Source organism: Scyliorhinus torazame, chromosome 18, assembly GCF_047496885.1.
Source record: "Scyliorhinus torazame isolate Kashiwa2021f chromosome 18, sScyTor2.1, whole genome shotgun sequence".
NCBI classification, from domain to species: domain Eukaryota; kingdom Metazoa; phylum Chordata; class Chondrichthyes; order Carcharhiniformes; family Scyliorhinidae; genus Scyliorhinus; species Scyliorhinus torazame.
In genome coordinates this window covers 1,916,686-1,931,206 of record NC_092724.1, presented here as the reverse complement: position 1 = coordinate 1,931,206, position 14,521 = coordinate 1,916,686, and the positions used below count along the sequence as shown (strand labels likewise).

The 14,521-nt window shown below is 50.0% G+C and overlaps 1 protein-coding gene across 1 annotated transcript in view; it reads right to left on the bottom strand.

Annotated features, from left to right (window-relative positions):
* The window catches only part of LOC140395761 (E-selectin-like), a 124,515-nt gene extending 110,515 nt beyond the window's left edge, over positions 1-14,000 (bottom strand). Inside the window, exons 1-2 of the mRNA XM_072483917.1 lie at positions 13,964-14,000; positions 13,342-13,707 (exon numbers count right to left, since the gene is read on the bottom strand). Coding sequence (XP_072340018.1) covers positions 13,342-13,707; positions 13,964-14,000 — 403 coding nt within the window. The remainder of the gene's footprint in view (positions 1-13,341; positions 13,708-13,963) is intronic.
* Positions 14,001-14,521: the final 521 nt, after the last annotated feature.

Genomic DNA, 14,521 nt, shown 5'->3' with positions numbered 1-14,521 from the left:
GTGGGAGAGGGGAGTGGGGAGGGGGAAGTGGGGAGGGGAAGAGGGGGAGAGGGGAGTGGGGAGGGGAGAGGGGAGTGTTGTGTGGGGTGTGGGGAGTGGGGAGTGGGAGAGGGTAGTGGGGAGTGGGGAGTAGGGAGAGGGGAGTGGGGAGTGGGGAATGGGAGAGGGGAGTGGGTTGTGGGAGAGGGGAGTGGGGAGAGGGGAGAGTTGTGTGGGATGTGGGGTGTGGTGTGGTAGAGGGGAGTGGGGAGTGGGCTGTGGGGAGTGGGGAGGGGGAGAGGGGAGTGGGGAGAGGGGAGTGGGGTGTGGGAGAGGGGAGTGTGGAGTGGGGAGTGGGGTGTGGGAGAGGGGTGTGGGGAGAGGGGAGTGGGGTGTGGGAGAGGGGAGTGGGGAGTGGGAGAGGGGAGTGGGGAGTGGGAGAGGGGAGTGGGGAGTGGGGTGTGGGGAGTGGGAGAGGGAAGTGGGGAGGGGAGTGGGGTGTGGGGAGGGGGAGAGGGGAGTGGGAGAGGGGAGTGGGAGAGGGGAGTGGGGAGTGGGATGGGAGAGGGGAGTGGGGAGGGGGTGGGAGTGGGGGGTGGGGAGGAGGATGGAAGTGGGGAGTGGGGAGTGGGGAGGGGGATGGGAGTGGGGGGTGGGGAGCGGGATGGGTGTGGGAGAGGGGAGCGGGGAGGGGGATGGGAGAGGGGTGTGGGAGAGGGGAGTGGGGAGGGGGATGGGAGTGGGGGGTGGGGAGGAGGATGGAAGTGGGGAGTGGGGAGTGGGGAGGGGAGTGGGAGTGGGGGGTGGGGAGCGGGATGGGTGTGGGAGAGGGGAGCGGGGAGGGGGATGGGAGAGGGGTGTGGGAGAGGGGATTGGGGAGTGGGGAGTGGGATGGGAGAGGGGAGTGGGCGAGGGGAGTGGGGAGTGGGGGAGTGGGAGAGGGGAGTGGGGAGTGGGGAGGGGGAGAGGGGATTGGGGAGTGGGGAGGGGGGTGGGAGTGGGGGGTGGGGAGGAGGATGGGAGTGGGGAGTGGGGAGTGGGGAGGGGGATGGGAGTGGGGGGTGGGGAGCGGGATGGGAGTGGGAGAGGGGAGTGGGAGAGGGGATTGGGGAGTGAGGAGGGGGATGGGAGTGGGGGGTGGGGAGGAGGATGGGGAGTGGGAGAGGGGAGTGGGGAGAGGCGAGGGGGATGGGAGTGGGGAGTGGGGAGGGGGATGGGGAGTGGGAGAGGGGAGTGGGGAGGGGATGGGAGTGGGGGGTGGGGAGCGGGATGGGATTGGGGAGTGGGGAGTGGGAGTGGGAGTGGGAGAGGGGAGCGGGGAGGGGGATGGGAGAGGGGTGTGGGAGAGGGGAGTGGGGAGGGGGATGGGAGAGGGGTGTGGGAGAGGGGAGTGGGGAGGGGGATGGGAGAGGGGTGTGGGAGAGGGGAGTGGGAGAGGGGATTGGGGAGTGGGGAGGGGGATGGGAGTGGGGGGTGGGGAGGAGGATGGGGAGTGGGAGAGGGGAGAGTGGAGTGGGGAGTGGGGAGTGTGGAGTGGGGAGGGGGATGGGGAGTGGGAGAGGGGAGTGGGGAGTGGGAGTGGGAGTGGGCTGTGGGGAGGGGGATGGGGAGTGGGAGAGGGGAGTGGGGAGTGGGCTGTGGGGAGGGGGATGGGGAGTGGGAGAGGGGAGTGGGCTGTGGGGAGGGGGATGGGGAGTGGGGAGTGGGCTGTGGGGAGGGGGATGGGAGAGACAGATATCTCTAGCAAGGTGAAAGTTAGGATTCTGAATTCTGTCGTCCGAAGGTAACGGGGAGGAAATAATCCAGAGACGTGAAGATCAAAAACACAAACCAATAAAGAAAGAGGAAGTGAATGGGGGCAGCGGTTCTGACTGGACTTTGTTGAACTCAGTGGGAACGGTTTTCTCTCCAGCTGTTGTCCATTTCTCCTTCAAATCTGCTGTCACAAATTTGACTGTATATAACTATATTACTGGACAATTCTAAATTGTGGCAAAGATAACGTCTCGTCCTTCTCCACTTGTCTGCTGCCTTTGACAAAGTGGCTGCCCATCCGCCTCTATTGTCTCTCCACTATCAGGTGGCACTGCTTTTACCTGCGTCATTATCTATCCAATCAAAGCTGGAGCATTACTTGCAGTGGCGTCTCTTCCTGTTATGTGAGGTGTCTCCCAAGGATCTATCCTCGGCCCCTTCCTAATTCTCATCCAGCTGCTGCCCCTCATGCCATCGTCTGAAAGCAGTGTTACTTTTCACCTGTATGTTGGCCACCGAGCTCTATTTCACCGCTACCTTTCTCAGTTCCTCCATTGGCACTGAATTATCCGACTGCTTCTGACATCGGGGGGGCTGCGCTGCCGAATTTTTGCAGCTATTACTGCGCGGCTAATATAGCCATGATTAGGAAGTGGGTAGTGGGGGAGGGGGCGACATGGGAGCGGTTAGAGGCGGCGTCATGTAAAGGCACCAGCTTAGGGGTGCTCGTAACGGCACCTCTGCCATTCTCGCCGGCGCGCTACTCCTCAAGTCCGGTGGTGGCGGCGGCACGAAGGATCTGGGGTCAGTCACAGATTTGTCCCGGGCAAGATAGACGGAGGGTTTCAAAGCTGGCATAGGGCAGGTATTAAAAAGATGGGGGACCTGTTTATAGACGGGACTTTTCCCAGCTTGAAAGCGCTGGAGGAGAAATTTAATTTGCCCCCTGGAAATGCCTTCAGATACCTTCAGGTACGCGCCTTTCTTAAAAAACAGGTGGTGACATTTCCGTTGCTACCCCCGCGTAGGATACAGGATAGGGTGGTCTCCGGCACCTGGGTAGGGGAGGGGAAGGTGTCGAACATCTACCAAGAACTACAGGAGGCGGAGGAAGCCCCAGTGGTGGAACTTAAGGGCAAGTGGGAGGAGGAGCTAGGCGGGGAGCTGGATGCGGGCCTGTGGGCTGATGCCCTAAACAGGGTTAATTCCTCTTCATCATGTGCCAGGCTTAGCTTAATCCAGTTTAAGATGGTCCACTGGGCACACATGACGGCAACGAGAATGAGCAAGTTCTTTGGGGTTGAGGATAGATGTGCGAGTTGTGCGGGAAGCCCAGCGAACCATGTCCATATGTTCTGGGCATGTCCGGCTCTCAAAGGATTCTGGCAGGGATTCGCTCAGGCAATGTCCAAGATCCTAGACACGCGGGTGGTGCCGAGTCCAGAGATAGCGATCTTCGGTGCGTCAGGCGATCCGGGAGTTCAGGAAGCGAAAGAGGTCGAGGTCTTGGCCTTTGCCTCCCTGGTAGCCCGGAGACGGATCCTTTTAATGTGGAGGGGCTCGAAACCCCCGAGTGTGGAGACCTGGGTTAGTGACATGGCTGGGTCTCCCGGTCTCGAGAAAATAAAGTTTGCCTTGAGAGGGTCGATGACGGGTTCACCCGGAGGTGGCAGCTGTTCCTTGGCTTTCTAGGAGAGCAGTAAAGGTCAGCAGCAGCAGCAATCCGGGGGGGGGGGGGGGTATTCTTGTTCTTTTTTCTTTATATAATGTTAATTTTCACCTTGTTTTGTTAAATGTTGTTAATGGTTATGCAAAAATTATGAATAAAAATAATTTTTTTAAAGAAAAGACCGTCCTGAAAAGCCACCCCACAGACCATACCTTTTTGATCACCTGACCTAATATGTGGCTCAATGACATACTTTGTTTTATAATGCTCCTGTGAAATGCCTTGGGGAGTTCCATTACGCTAAAGACTCTATATAAATAGGAACTTCCGGTGACGGCGGGCGGGAGGCGGCCGCACAATGGAGGGCTCCCGTTCGGGAACGGCATTTTCGGGGCTTTAAGCCCAGTCCCAGGGTCCGCGGAGGCGGCAGAAGCAGGGAGAAGGCACGGGGGAGGCACAGTGAAGGCACAGGAGGAAAAAAAGAACAAAGAAAAATGTCGAGGGTGAGCAAGAAAACGGCCGGGAAAAAAAACAGCTGGAGGTCCGTCGGGGAGTGGAAAGGTCACCGCGGGGTCACCAAGGAAAATGGAGGCTGGAGCACCAGGGAAGGCCGCATTGCTTACGGCTGAAGAAATAACTAAGGTGATGGCTGCGGAATTTGAAAAGCAGTTGGCGCAGATTGCAAAATGCATGGAGACGGTGAGGAAGGAGATGAGGGAGGTTTTGAGTGCGCTGGTGGAGGAGGCGGTTTCCCCGGTGAGGACGGAGGTGGCGAGCGCAGTGGCGGAGGTGCGAGAGCAAGGGGAGGCGCTGAAGGAAGTGGAGGAGACATTATTGCAGCACGGTGATCAACTTGCCTCGATGGGGAAGGAGATGTGGAAGGTGATGGACATTAACAAGGATCTGCGAGGAAAAATGGAAGACCTGGAAAATAGATCCAGGAGACAGAATTTGAGGATTGTGGGGCTGCCCGAAGGAGTTGAAGGACCGAAGCCGACTGAGTATTTTGCCGCGATGCTGGCAAAACTATTGGGGGAAGGGGAGGATCCCTCCCGATATGAACTGGATCGGGCTCATCGGTCGTGGAGGCCTGTACCAAAGGCGAGTGAGCCGCCAAGGGCAGTGACTCTGTGCTTCCGTAGGTACAGTGTGAAGGAGAACGTCCTGAGCTGGGCCAAGCAGAAGCGGGTGGTGCAGTGGGCTGGAGTTGGTATACGTGGACTTTACGGTGGAGCTGGCAAGGAGGCGGGCTGCCTTCAACCGGGTGAAGAGGGCACTGTACATTAGCAAGGTGCAGTGCGGCATTGTATATCCAGCAAAGCTGAGGGTGACTTACAAGCTCAGGGACTTTTATCTTGGAACGGCGGAAGCAGCGGAGGAGTTTGCAAAGGCAGAAGGACTGTGGCAGAACTGAGAAATTGAGAAATGGCCATGTGCCGATGTAACCTCATGACTGTATTTTCTTCTTTTTTGTATCACTGCGCGCGGGTGTAGAGATTAAAGGAGCCAAGGTGGTATATATTTGGACAAGGGAAGAGACGGGACTTTCACTCGAAATGAGGGTTCTTTGGGGTGTCGGTGGATATGCGGGGTTTGTGTGCTAAAAGGGGATCTTTGGGCTTTCCTAGGGCCGGGCAAGTGGGAAAGGGACCCGGGTCGGGGCCTCCACGCTGGCCTGTTTAAGCCGGCCAGTGAACGGGAGTGAGGTGGGGGGAGGGGCTGCGGCCATCGGAGCCTGGCAGAACAGGGTCCGAGTGGTCTAGCCGGGGTGGAAAGTTGGGGGAAAGGAACCGAGGTTGGGAGGAAGAGTTTTACAAGAGGCAGTGGACGGGAGGAACTGGAGACCTGGGGTGGGTGGGTGGGGGGGGGGGGGGGGGGGGTAAAAAAAAATGTTTTAAAGACTCTATATAAATATAAGTTGTTGTTATTGAAGGTGGCTGTCCAGAAGGCTGTGATTTGCATTGTTCAACGATGAGGTGCTGAGTTCCTTGACTTTAAGCTGAGCTCCATTTGAAAACTTTGGCAGGTTAAGGAAAGGTCAGAGTGGGAGGAACGAAATACGGCGACTGGAAACTCAGGGTCACGCTCGCAAATTGTGTGAATATAATCCGCAATGTGTTTACCAAGTCAGGTACGTTTGATCCCTTCCATGTCAAGCAGACCACATTGTGAGTAACGGATACAACACACTCAATTGAAAGAAGTTCATATGAATTGTTTTTAACAGTGAGAAGGGACAAGGCAAAGGGTAGGTGTTGCTTACACGGAAAGGTGCCGTACGATAAGGTGTCGGGGGCGGCTGAGGAATAGACCAGGGCAACACGGAGTCCCTTTGGAATACTAAAAGAGGGTGGGATGGAGAGATGAGTTTGGTGGTGGCATCACACTAGGGGGGGCATAAATGGTGGAAAATTACCCTTTGAAAATAGAGGCTGGTGGGATGGAAGATCAGAACAAGAGGAAATGATCTTGGTTTCAGGAGGGAGAGGAAGATGGAAGAGCAGAAATTGATAAAGTAGAAAGGGAAGAGTGAAGGGCGTTGGGGGGGGGGGGGGCAGGATTGGGGGGTGGGGTGGGGGGTGCTGTGGGGGAGGGGGAGATTCAGCATTTGAGGATAAGGGAAGACATATCAGAAGCCGGAGTATGAAAGGTTTCTAAGAGCAAAACTGGGAGAATGGAATCGAGTCCTCCCTGGAAACGCTTTGTGAGGGAATGTAGTCAAGGAATCAGTGGGCTTTTAGTGAAAATTGGTTGAAAGCATATCCCCAGAAATAATGACACAAGTCCAGGAAGGGAAGAGTCAGGGATGGATCATGTGAAAGCAACAGGAAAGGTAGGAACTGGAAGCATAGTCGGTAAATTTTCCAGTTTGGATTGAGAGCAGGAAACACAAAACAGAGCTGAGGCAGAGGGCCCAGCGAGGACTGGAACAAAGATGAAATGAAATGAAAATCGCTTATTGTCACAAGTAGGCTTCAAATGAAGTTACTGTGAAAAGCCCCTAGTCGCCACATTCTGGCGCCTGTTCGGGGAGGCTGGTACGGGAATTGAACCGTGCTGCTGGCCTGCCTTGGTCTGCTTTCAAAGCCAGCGATTTAGCCCTGTGCTAAACAGGGTGCTAAAAATGATCCCATTTAATCCCCCAAAAGGGGCCAGCAAAACTGAGACCCACGTGGGTATCCAAGGCAACACTTTCTCATTTGGAGGAAGTGAGTGGTATTGAAGAAGAAGTTGTTCAATGTGGAAGTAAATTCAGCCAGGTGCAGGAAGGTGGTGGTTGCTGCCCTACCACAGTCCTTTCATTTTGATCTTTACCCACCAGTTACATTTCTGATTTTCCCCTGTTCTGTTGAAAGACGCAACAGGAAATGTTCTGCGGGACCTTCCGGTCACAACACTGGGGATGCCCGCCATGGATTCCCTGCTGGCAGAGGGCACGAACAAAGGAAAACCTCATTGACAGCGGCAGGACCAGAGGATCCCACCATCGGCCAATGACGGGCCACCTTCACCGCCGGGGGAGGGGGGAAATCCCACCTATTAACTCTGTTCCTCCCTCCACAGATGCTGCCAAACCTGCTGAGTATTTCCTACGGTTTCTGTTTTATTTCAGAGGGGTGGGGAGGACTTTAGTAGGGAAATAGCCCCCCCCCCCCATCCCCTCATTAATAGGCAGCATGGTAGCACAGTGGTTAGCACTGTTGCTTCACAGCACCAGGGACCCGGAGTCTGCACGTCCTCCCCGTGTGTGCGTGGGTTTCCTCCGGGTGCTCCGGTTTCCTCCCTTAGTCCAAAGATGTGCGGGTTAGGTGGATTGGCCATGATAAATTGCCCTCAGTGTCCAAAAAGGTTAAGGTGGGGTTACTGGGTTACGGGGATAGGGTGGAGGCGTGGGCTTGGGTAGGGTGCTCTTTCCAAGGGCCGGTGCAGACTTGATGGGCCAAACGGCCTCCTTCTGCACTGTAAATTCTATGATTATCTATGATAATACTGGAGCCCCATCACAGCCATCAGAAGGAAAAATAAAATGCTTTTCAAAGAACAAAGAAACAAAGAACAAAGAAATGTACAGCACAGGAACAGGCCCTTCGGCCCTCCAAGCCTGCGCCGACCATACTGCCCGACTAAACTACAATCTTCTACACTTCCTGGGTCCGTATCCTTCTATTCCCATCCTATTCATATATTTGTCAAGATGCCCCTTAAATGTCCCTATCGTCCCTGCCTCCACTACCTCCTCCGGTAGTGAGTTCCAGGCACCCACTACCCTCTGCGTAAAAAACTTGCCTCGTACATCTACTCTAAACTTTGCCCCTCTCACCTTAAACCTATGCCCCCTAGTAATTGACCCCTCTACCCTGGGGAAAAGCCTCTGACTATCCACTCTGTCTATGCCCCTCATAATTTTGTATACCTCTATCAGGTCGCCCCTCAACCTCCTTCGTTCCAGTGAGAACAAACCGAGTTTATTCAATCGCTCCTCATAGCTTATGCCCTCCATACCAGGCAACATTCTGGTAAATCTCTTCTGCACCCTCTCTAAAGCCTCCACATCCTTCTGGTAGTGTGGCGACCAGAATTGAACACTATACTCCAAGTGTGGCCTAACTAAGGTTCTATACAGCTGCAACATGACTTGCCAATTCTTATACTCAATGCCCCGGCCAATGAAGGCAAGCATGCCGTATGCCTTCTTGACTACCTTCTCCACCTGTGTAGCCCCTTTCAGTGATCTGTGGACCTGTACTCCTAGATCTCTTTGACTTTCAATACTCTTGAGGGTTCTACCATTCACTGTATATTCCCTACCTGCATTAGCCCTTCCAAAATGCATTACCTCACATTTGTCCAGGTTAAACTCCATCTGCCATCTCTCCGCCCAAGTCTCCAGACAATCTAAATCCTGCTGTATCCTCAGACAGTCCTCATCGCTATCCGCAATTCCACCAACCTTTGTGTCGTCTGCAAACTTACTAATCAGACCAGTTACATTTTCCTCCAAATCATTTATATATACTACAAAGAGCAAAGGTCCCAGCACTGATCCCTGTGGAACACCACTGGTCACAGCCCTCCAATTAGAAAAGCATCCCTCCATTGCTACCCTCTGCCTTCTATGGCCTAGCCAGTTCTGTATCCACCTTGCCAGTTCACCCCTGATCCCGTGTGACTTCACCTTTTGTACTAGTCTACCATGAGGGACCTTGTCAAAGGCCTTACTGAAGTCCATATAGACAACATCTACTGCCCTACCTGCATCAATCATCTTAGTGACCTCCTCGAAAAACTCTATCAAGTTAGTGAGACACGACCTCCCCTTCACAAAACCGTGCTGCCTCTCACTAATACGTCCATTTGCTTCCAAATGGGAGTAGATCCTGTCTCGAAGAATTCTCTCCAGTAATTTCCCTACCACTGAAGTAAGGCTCACCGGCCTGTAGTTCCCGGGATTATCCCTGCCACCCTTCTTAAACAAAGGAACAACATTGGCTATTCTCCAGTCCTCCGGGACATCCCCTGAAGACAGCGAGGATCCAAAGATTTCTGTCAAGGCCTCAGCAATTTCCTCTCCAGCCTCCTTCAGTATTCTGGGGTAGATCCCATCCGGCCCTGGGGACTTATCTACCTTAATATTTTTTAAGACACCCAACACCTCGTCTTTTTGGATCACAATGTGACCCAGGCTATCTACACCCCCTTCTCCAGACTCAACATCTACCAATTCCTTCTCTTTGGTGAATACTGATGCAAAGTATTCATTTAGTACCTCGCCCATTTCCTCTGGCTCCACACATAGATTCCCTTGCCTATCCTTCAGTGGGCCAACCCTTTCCCTGGCTACCCTCTTGCTTTTTATGTAAGTGTAAAAAGCCTTGGGATTTTCCTTAACCCTATTTGCCAATGACTTTTCATGACCCCTTCTAGCCCTCCTGACTCCTTGCTTAAGTTCCTTCCTACTTTCCTTATATGCCACACAGGCTTCGTCTGTTCCCAGCCTTTTAGCCCTGACAAATGCCTCCTTTTTCTTTTTGACGAGGCCTACAATATCACTCGTCATCCAAGGTTCCCGAAAATTGCCGTATTTATCTTTCTTCCTCACAGGAACATGCCTGTCCTGTATTCCTTTCAACTGACACTTGAAAGCCTCCCACATGTCAGATGTTGATTTGCCCTCAAACATCCGCCCCCAATCTATGTTCTTCAGTTCCCGCCTAATATTGTTATAATTAGCCTTCCCCCAATTTAGCACATTCATCCTCGGACCACTCTTATCCTTGTCCACCAGTACTTTAAAACGTACTGAATTGTGGTCACTGTTACCGAAATGCTCCCCTACTGAAACATCTACCACCTGGCCGGGCTCATTCCCCAATACCAGGTCCAGTACCGCCCCTTCCCTAGTTGGACTGTTTACATATTGTTTTAAGAAGCCCTCCTGGATGCTCCTTACAAACTCTGCCCCGTCTAAGCCCCTGGCACTAAGTGAGTCCCAGTCAATATTGGGGAAGTTGAAGTCTCCCATCACCACAACCCTGTTGTTTTTACTCTTTTCCAAAATCTGTCTACCTATCTGCTCCTCTATCTCCCGCTGGCTGTTGGGAGGCCTGTAGTATACCCCCAACATTGTGACTGCACCCTTCTTATTCCTGATCTCTACCCATATAGCCTCACTGCCCTCTGAGGTGTCCTCTCGCTGTATAGCTGTGATACTCTCCTGAACAAGTAGCGCAACTCCGCCTCCCCTTTTACATCCCCCTCTATCCCGCCTGAAACATCTAAATCCTGGAACGTTTAGCTGCCAATCCTGCCCTTCCCTCAACCAGGTCTCTGTAATGGCAACAACATCATAGTTCCAAGTAGTAATCCAAGCTCTAAGTTCATCTGCCTTACCCGTAATGCTCCTTGCATTAAAACATATGCACTTCAGGCCACCAGACCCGCTGTGTTCAGCAACTTCTCCCCGTCTGCTCTGCCTCAGAGCCACACTGTCCCTATTCCCTAGTTCTCCCTCAATGCTCTCACCTTCTGTCCTATTGCTCCCGTGCCCACCCCCCTGCCATACTAGTTTAAACCCTCCCGTGTGACACTAGCAAATCTCGCGGCCAGGATATTTATGCCTCTCCGGTTTAGATGCAACCCGTCCATCTTATACAGGTCACACCTGCCCCGGAAGAGCTCCCAGTGGTCCAGATAACAGAAACCCTCCCTCCTACACCAGCTGTTTAGCCACGTGTTTGTCTGCTCTATCTTCCTATTTCTAGCCTCACTGGCACGTGGCACAGGGAGTAATCCCGAGATTACAACCCTCGAGGTCCTGTCTTTTAACTTTCTGCCTAGCTCCCTGAACTCCTGCTGCAGGACCTCATGCCCCTTCCTGCCTATGTCGTTAGTACCAATATGTACAACGACCTCTGCCTGTTTGCCCTCCCCCTTCAGGATTCCCTCTACCCGTTCGGAGACATCCTGGACCCTGGCACCAGGGAGGCAACATACCATCCTGGAGTCTCTTTCACGTCCACAGAAGCGCCTATCTGTGCCCCTGACTATAGAGTCCCCTATAACTATTACTCTTCTGCGCTTTGACCCTCCCTTCTGAACATCAGAGCCAGCCGTGGTGCCACTGCTCTGGCTGCTGCTGTTTTCCCCTGATAGGCTATCCCCCCCGACAGTATCCAAAGGGGTATATCTGTTCGAGAGGGGGACAACCACAGGGGATTCCTGCACTGACTGCCTGCCCTTTCTGGTGGTCACCCATTTCTCTGCCTGCTCCTTGGGTGTGACCACACTTACATAACTGCGATCTATGACGCTTTCCGCCACCTGCATGCTCCTAAGTGCATCCAATTGCTGCTCCAACCGAACCATGCGGTCTGTGAGGAGCTGCAGTTGGGTGCACTTTCTGCAGATGAAGCCATCCGGGACGCTGGAAGCCTCCCGGACCTGCCACATCTCACAGTCAGAGCACAGCACCCCTCTAACTGACATTGCGTCAATTAATTAAAATTAAAATTTGTCTTTTTTTTTTTATAAATACTTTTTTTTTTAAATTACAAAGTTACTGTCAACTATCTGTTTCCTAGCACTAGATTTCTAATAGAAATGCGATAGCTAACTAAAATATTCTCCGATCTCTGGCTTAGATATCCTCTAAATTATAATTAAGTTATTATATGTTTAATTAGTTCCCAAATACTCAAAAAAATTTAGGTTAGAATCCCAACCAGCCACTCAGGTCACAGCTTTTCTGTGATGTCACTTCAGTTTCCCCCCGACACACACAATTTGAAAAAAAGGTATAAAAGTAAAAATCACTTGCTTACCTTCTGAGATGTTCTCAGGTTCTCTCGCTGACAGAGACTGCTCCTCCACCTCCAATCCTTGACCTGCACAATGCTAATAATATAATAATATAATATGGCACTTACCTTACACCAATGGGTCTTATTATTAGGTTAGAGGAGGAGGGTGGGTGGGAGACACTACATGTGTAGTGTCTCGGGTTTCCTCTCCACCAGAATTTATTGGTTGGGGGGGGGGGGACTTGCCAGATGTCGAACTTCCGGTTCCCGCCGAAATCCAAAGGGCTGCTCCTGTAAAGGTAAGTGGTTTTAAACTCACTACTCACCTCCAAGAAGGCCCCTGCGCACCGCTGCCGCCGAAATCCAAAGGGCTGCTCCTGTAAAGGTAAGGTTTTTAAATACACTACTCACCTCCCAGAAGGCCCCTGCGCACCGCTGCCGCCGAAATCCAAAGGACTGCTCCTGTAAAGGTAAGTGGTTTTAAACTCACTACTCACCTCCAAGAAGGCCCCTGCGCACCGCTGCCGCCGAAATCCAAAAGATTTTCCTGCCAGAAAACACGTTTTCTTGGTACAACTACAACTGAAGCCCATTTCCAGTGCATTAGTGGAAAACCGGGACGGTGATACAAAATAAAAACGAAATAAAGAAGTTCGGTGACACATGCCCTCATTGACAACCTGTAGATATTGTAGCACCTGCTTTGCAATGATAGCTCTGAGACAACAATACTCACATTGTTAATAAAAATACTCACAATGTTCATAACAATAATACTTCCATTGTTAATAATCATACTTACATTGTTTTTTTTATTTTATAAATTTAGAGTACCCAATTATTTTTTTTTCCAATTAAGGGGCAATTTAGCGTGGCCAATCCACCTAACCTGCACATCTTTGGGTAGTGGGGGTGAAACCCACGCAGACATAGGGAGAATGTGCAAACTCCACATGGACAGTAACCCAGGACCGGGATTCGAACTCGGGTCCTCAGCGCCGCAGTCCCAGTGCTAACCACTGTGCCACATGCCGCCCATATTACTTACATTGTTAATAATAATAATACTCACATTGTTAATACTTACATTGTTAATAATAATACATTGTTAAATAATAATACTTTCATTGTTAAGAATAATACTCACATTGTTAATAATAATACTCAAATTGTTAATAATATTTACATGGTTAATAATAATACCCACATTGTTAATAATAATACTCAAATCGTTAATAATACTTACATTGTTAATAATATTTACATGGTTAATAATAATACCCACATTGTTAATAATATTCCTCACATTGTTAATAATACTTACATGGTTAATAATAATACCCACATTGTTAATAATAATACTCAAATTGTTAATAATATTTACATTGTTAATAATAATACTCACATTGTTAATAATAATACTCACATTGTTAATAATCAGACTTACATTGTTAATAATATTACTCACATTGTTAATAATAATACTTACATGGTTAATAATCCTTACATGGGGTTAATAATAATACTTACATGGGGTTAATAATAATACTTACATGGTTAATAATCCTTACATGGTTAATAATAATACTTACATGGGGTTAATAATAATACTTACATGGGGGTAATAATAATACTTACATTGTTGGCACACAAAATAGTATTTCGTAGAGCAATTTTCATCGTTCCATTTCTGGCTGCTGAGCATCAGAACGCAGTCCTCTGCCCCAAATATTAAAGAGTAGTAATTGTTGGGCTCTCCCTGTGCCCAGTTGGTGAAGGACACTGTTCTACCTGAGCCACTGTAGCACCAGTTTGGTTTACATTGTGACACACCAATCCAGGCATCATTGCCACCTGCAATTTGTGCTAAATATTGCTGCAGTTCTACATTGGAGACTTCAGCCAGTCCATCAAATCGCCAAGTACAATCCGCTTGGGAATCTTGGAATGATTTTTCAGCTCTCTGTAACTTATACAGGACACTTTCAGAAATACATGGATAGCCTAAACACATGGGGGAGAAAACAACCATAAATGAAACTTATTTATAACTAAAATGCTCAATGAATAGACTTGAACCCTTCAAGATCTATTTTTAATCATGGACATCGAGGAAGCTAGAACATTATTGTGTACAATTGTTAAATGTGAATTAGTGATATTGCTTTTTACACGAGAATTAGTTTGACAACCACATTTCCAAAACTCTCTGTCTACATCCATGTAATTATAAAGGGAAATGTGTAAGAAGTTATCATACCAGCCAAGAACAGGAATGTGACGATATTGCTCCTCATGCTGCCAGACCTGAACCAACGAAAACAGCAGCAGAACTTTAACTAAGGTAAGTAACTCATGTTGAAGAGGGAGTGACCCCCATAGTCCCTGATTGAAATAAAAAATAATTACTGAATGAAGCACCAATTTTAAGTCAAATAAACAAACACTAAAAGTTGGATTTTTCCTCAAGTTTGTCCAGCACTATTAGGCAGAAAATATAAAACAAGCCCACCTAAACATATTTTGATGTTGTTCCTCCCTTTTCTTTGTAGACCTTGGTACAATCCAAGTCCAATGTGGTTTGCTTAATTGCTGCAGGAAACTTGTACTCAGAAAATACCTAGATGCACTAGGAAAACGTTGACGATTTACCAGGATGATAACAATACTGTGATTGTACAACTACCCGGAAAAGGCAGAACAGTCTGGACTCTGCTCCCTCGGAAAGACAAGACTGAGAGTTAATCTGAGGGAAGTTTTTTTTGAACTATGAAGGGTTTCAATAAGGAAGACGTGGGCAAGATTTTCTATTTGTGAG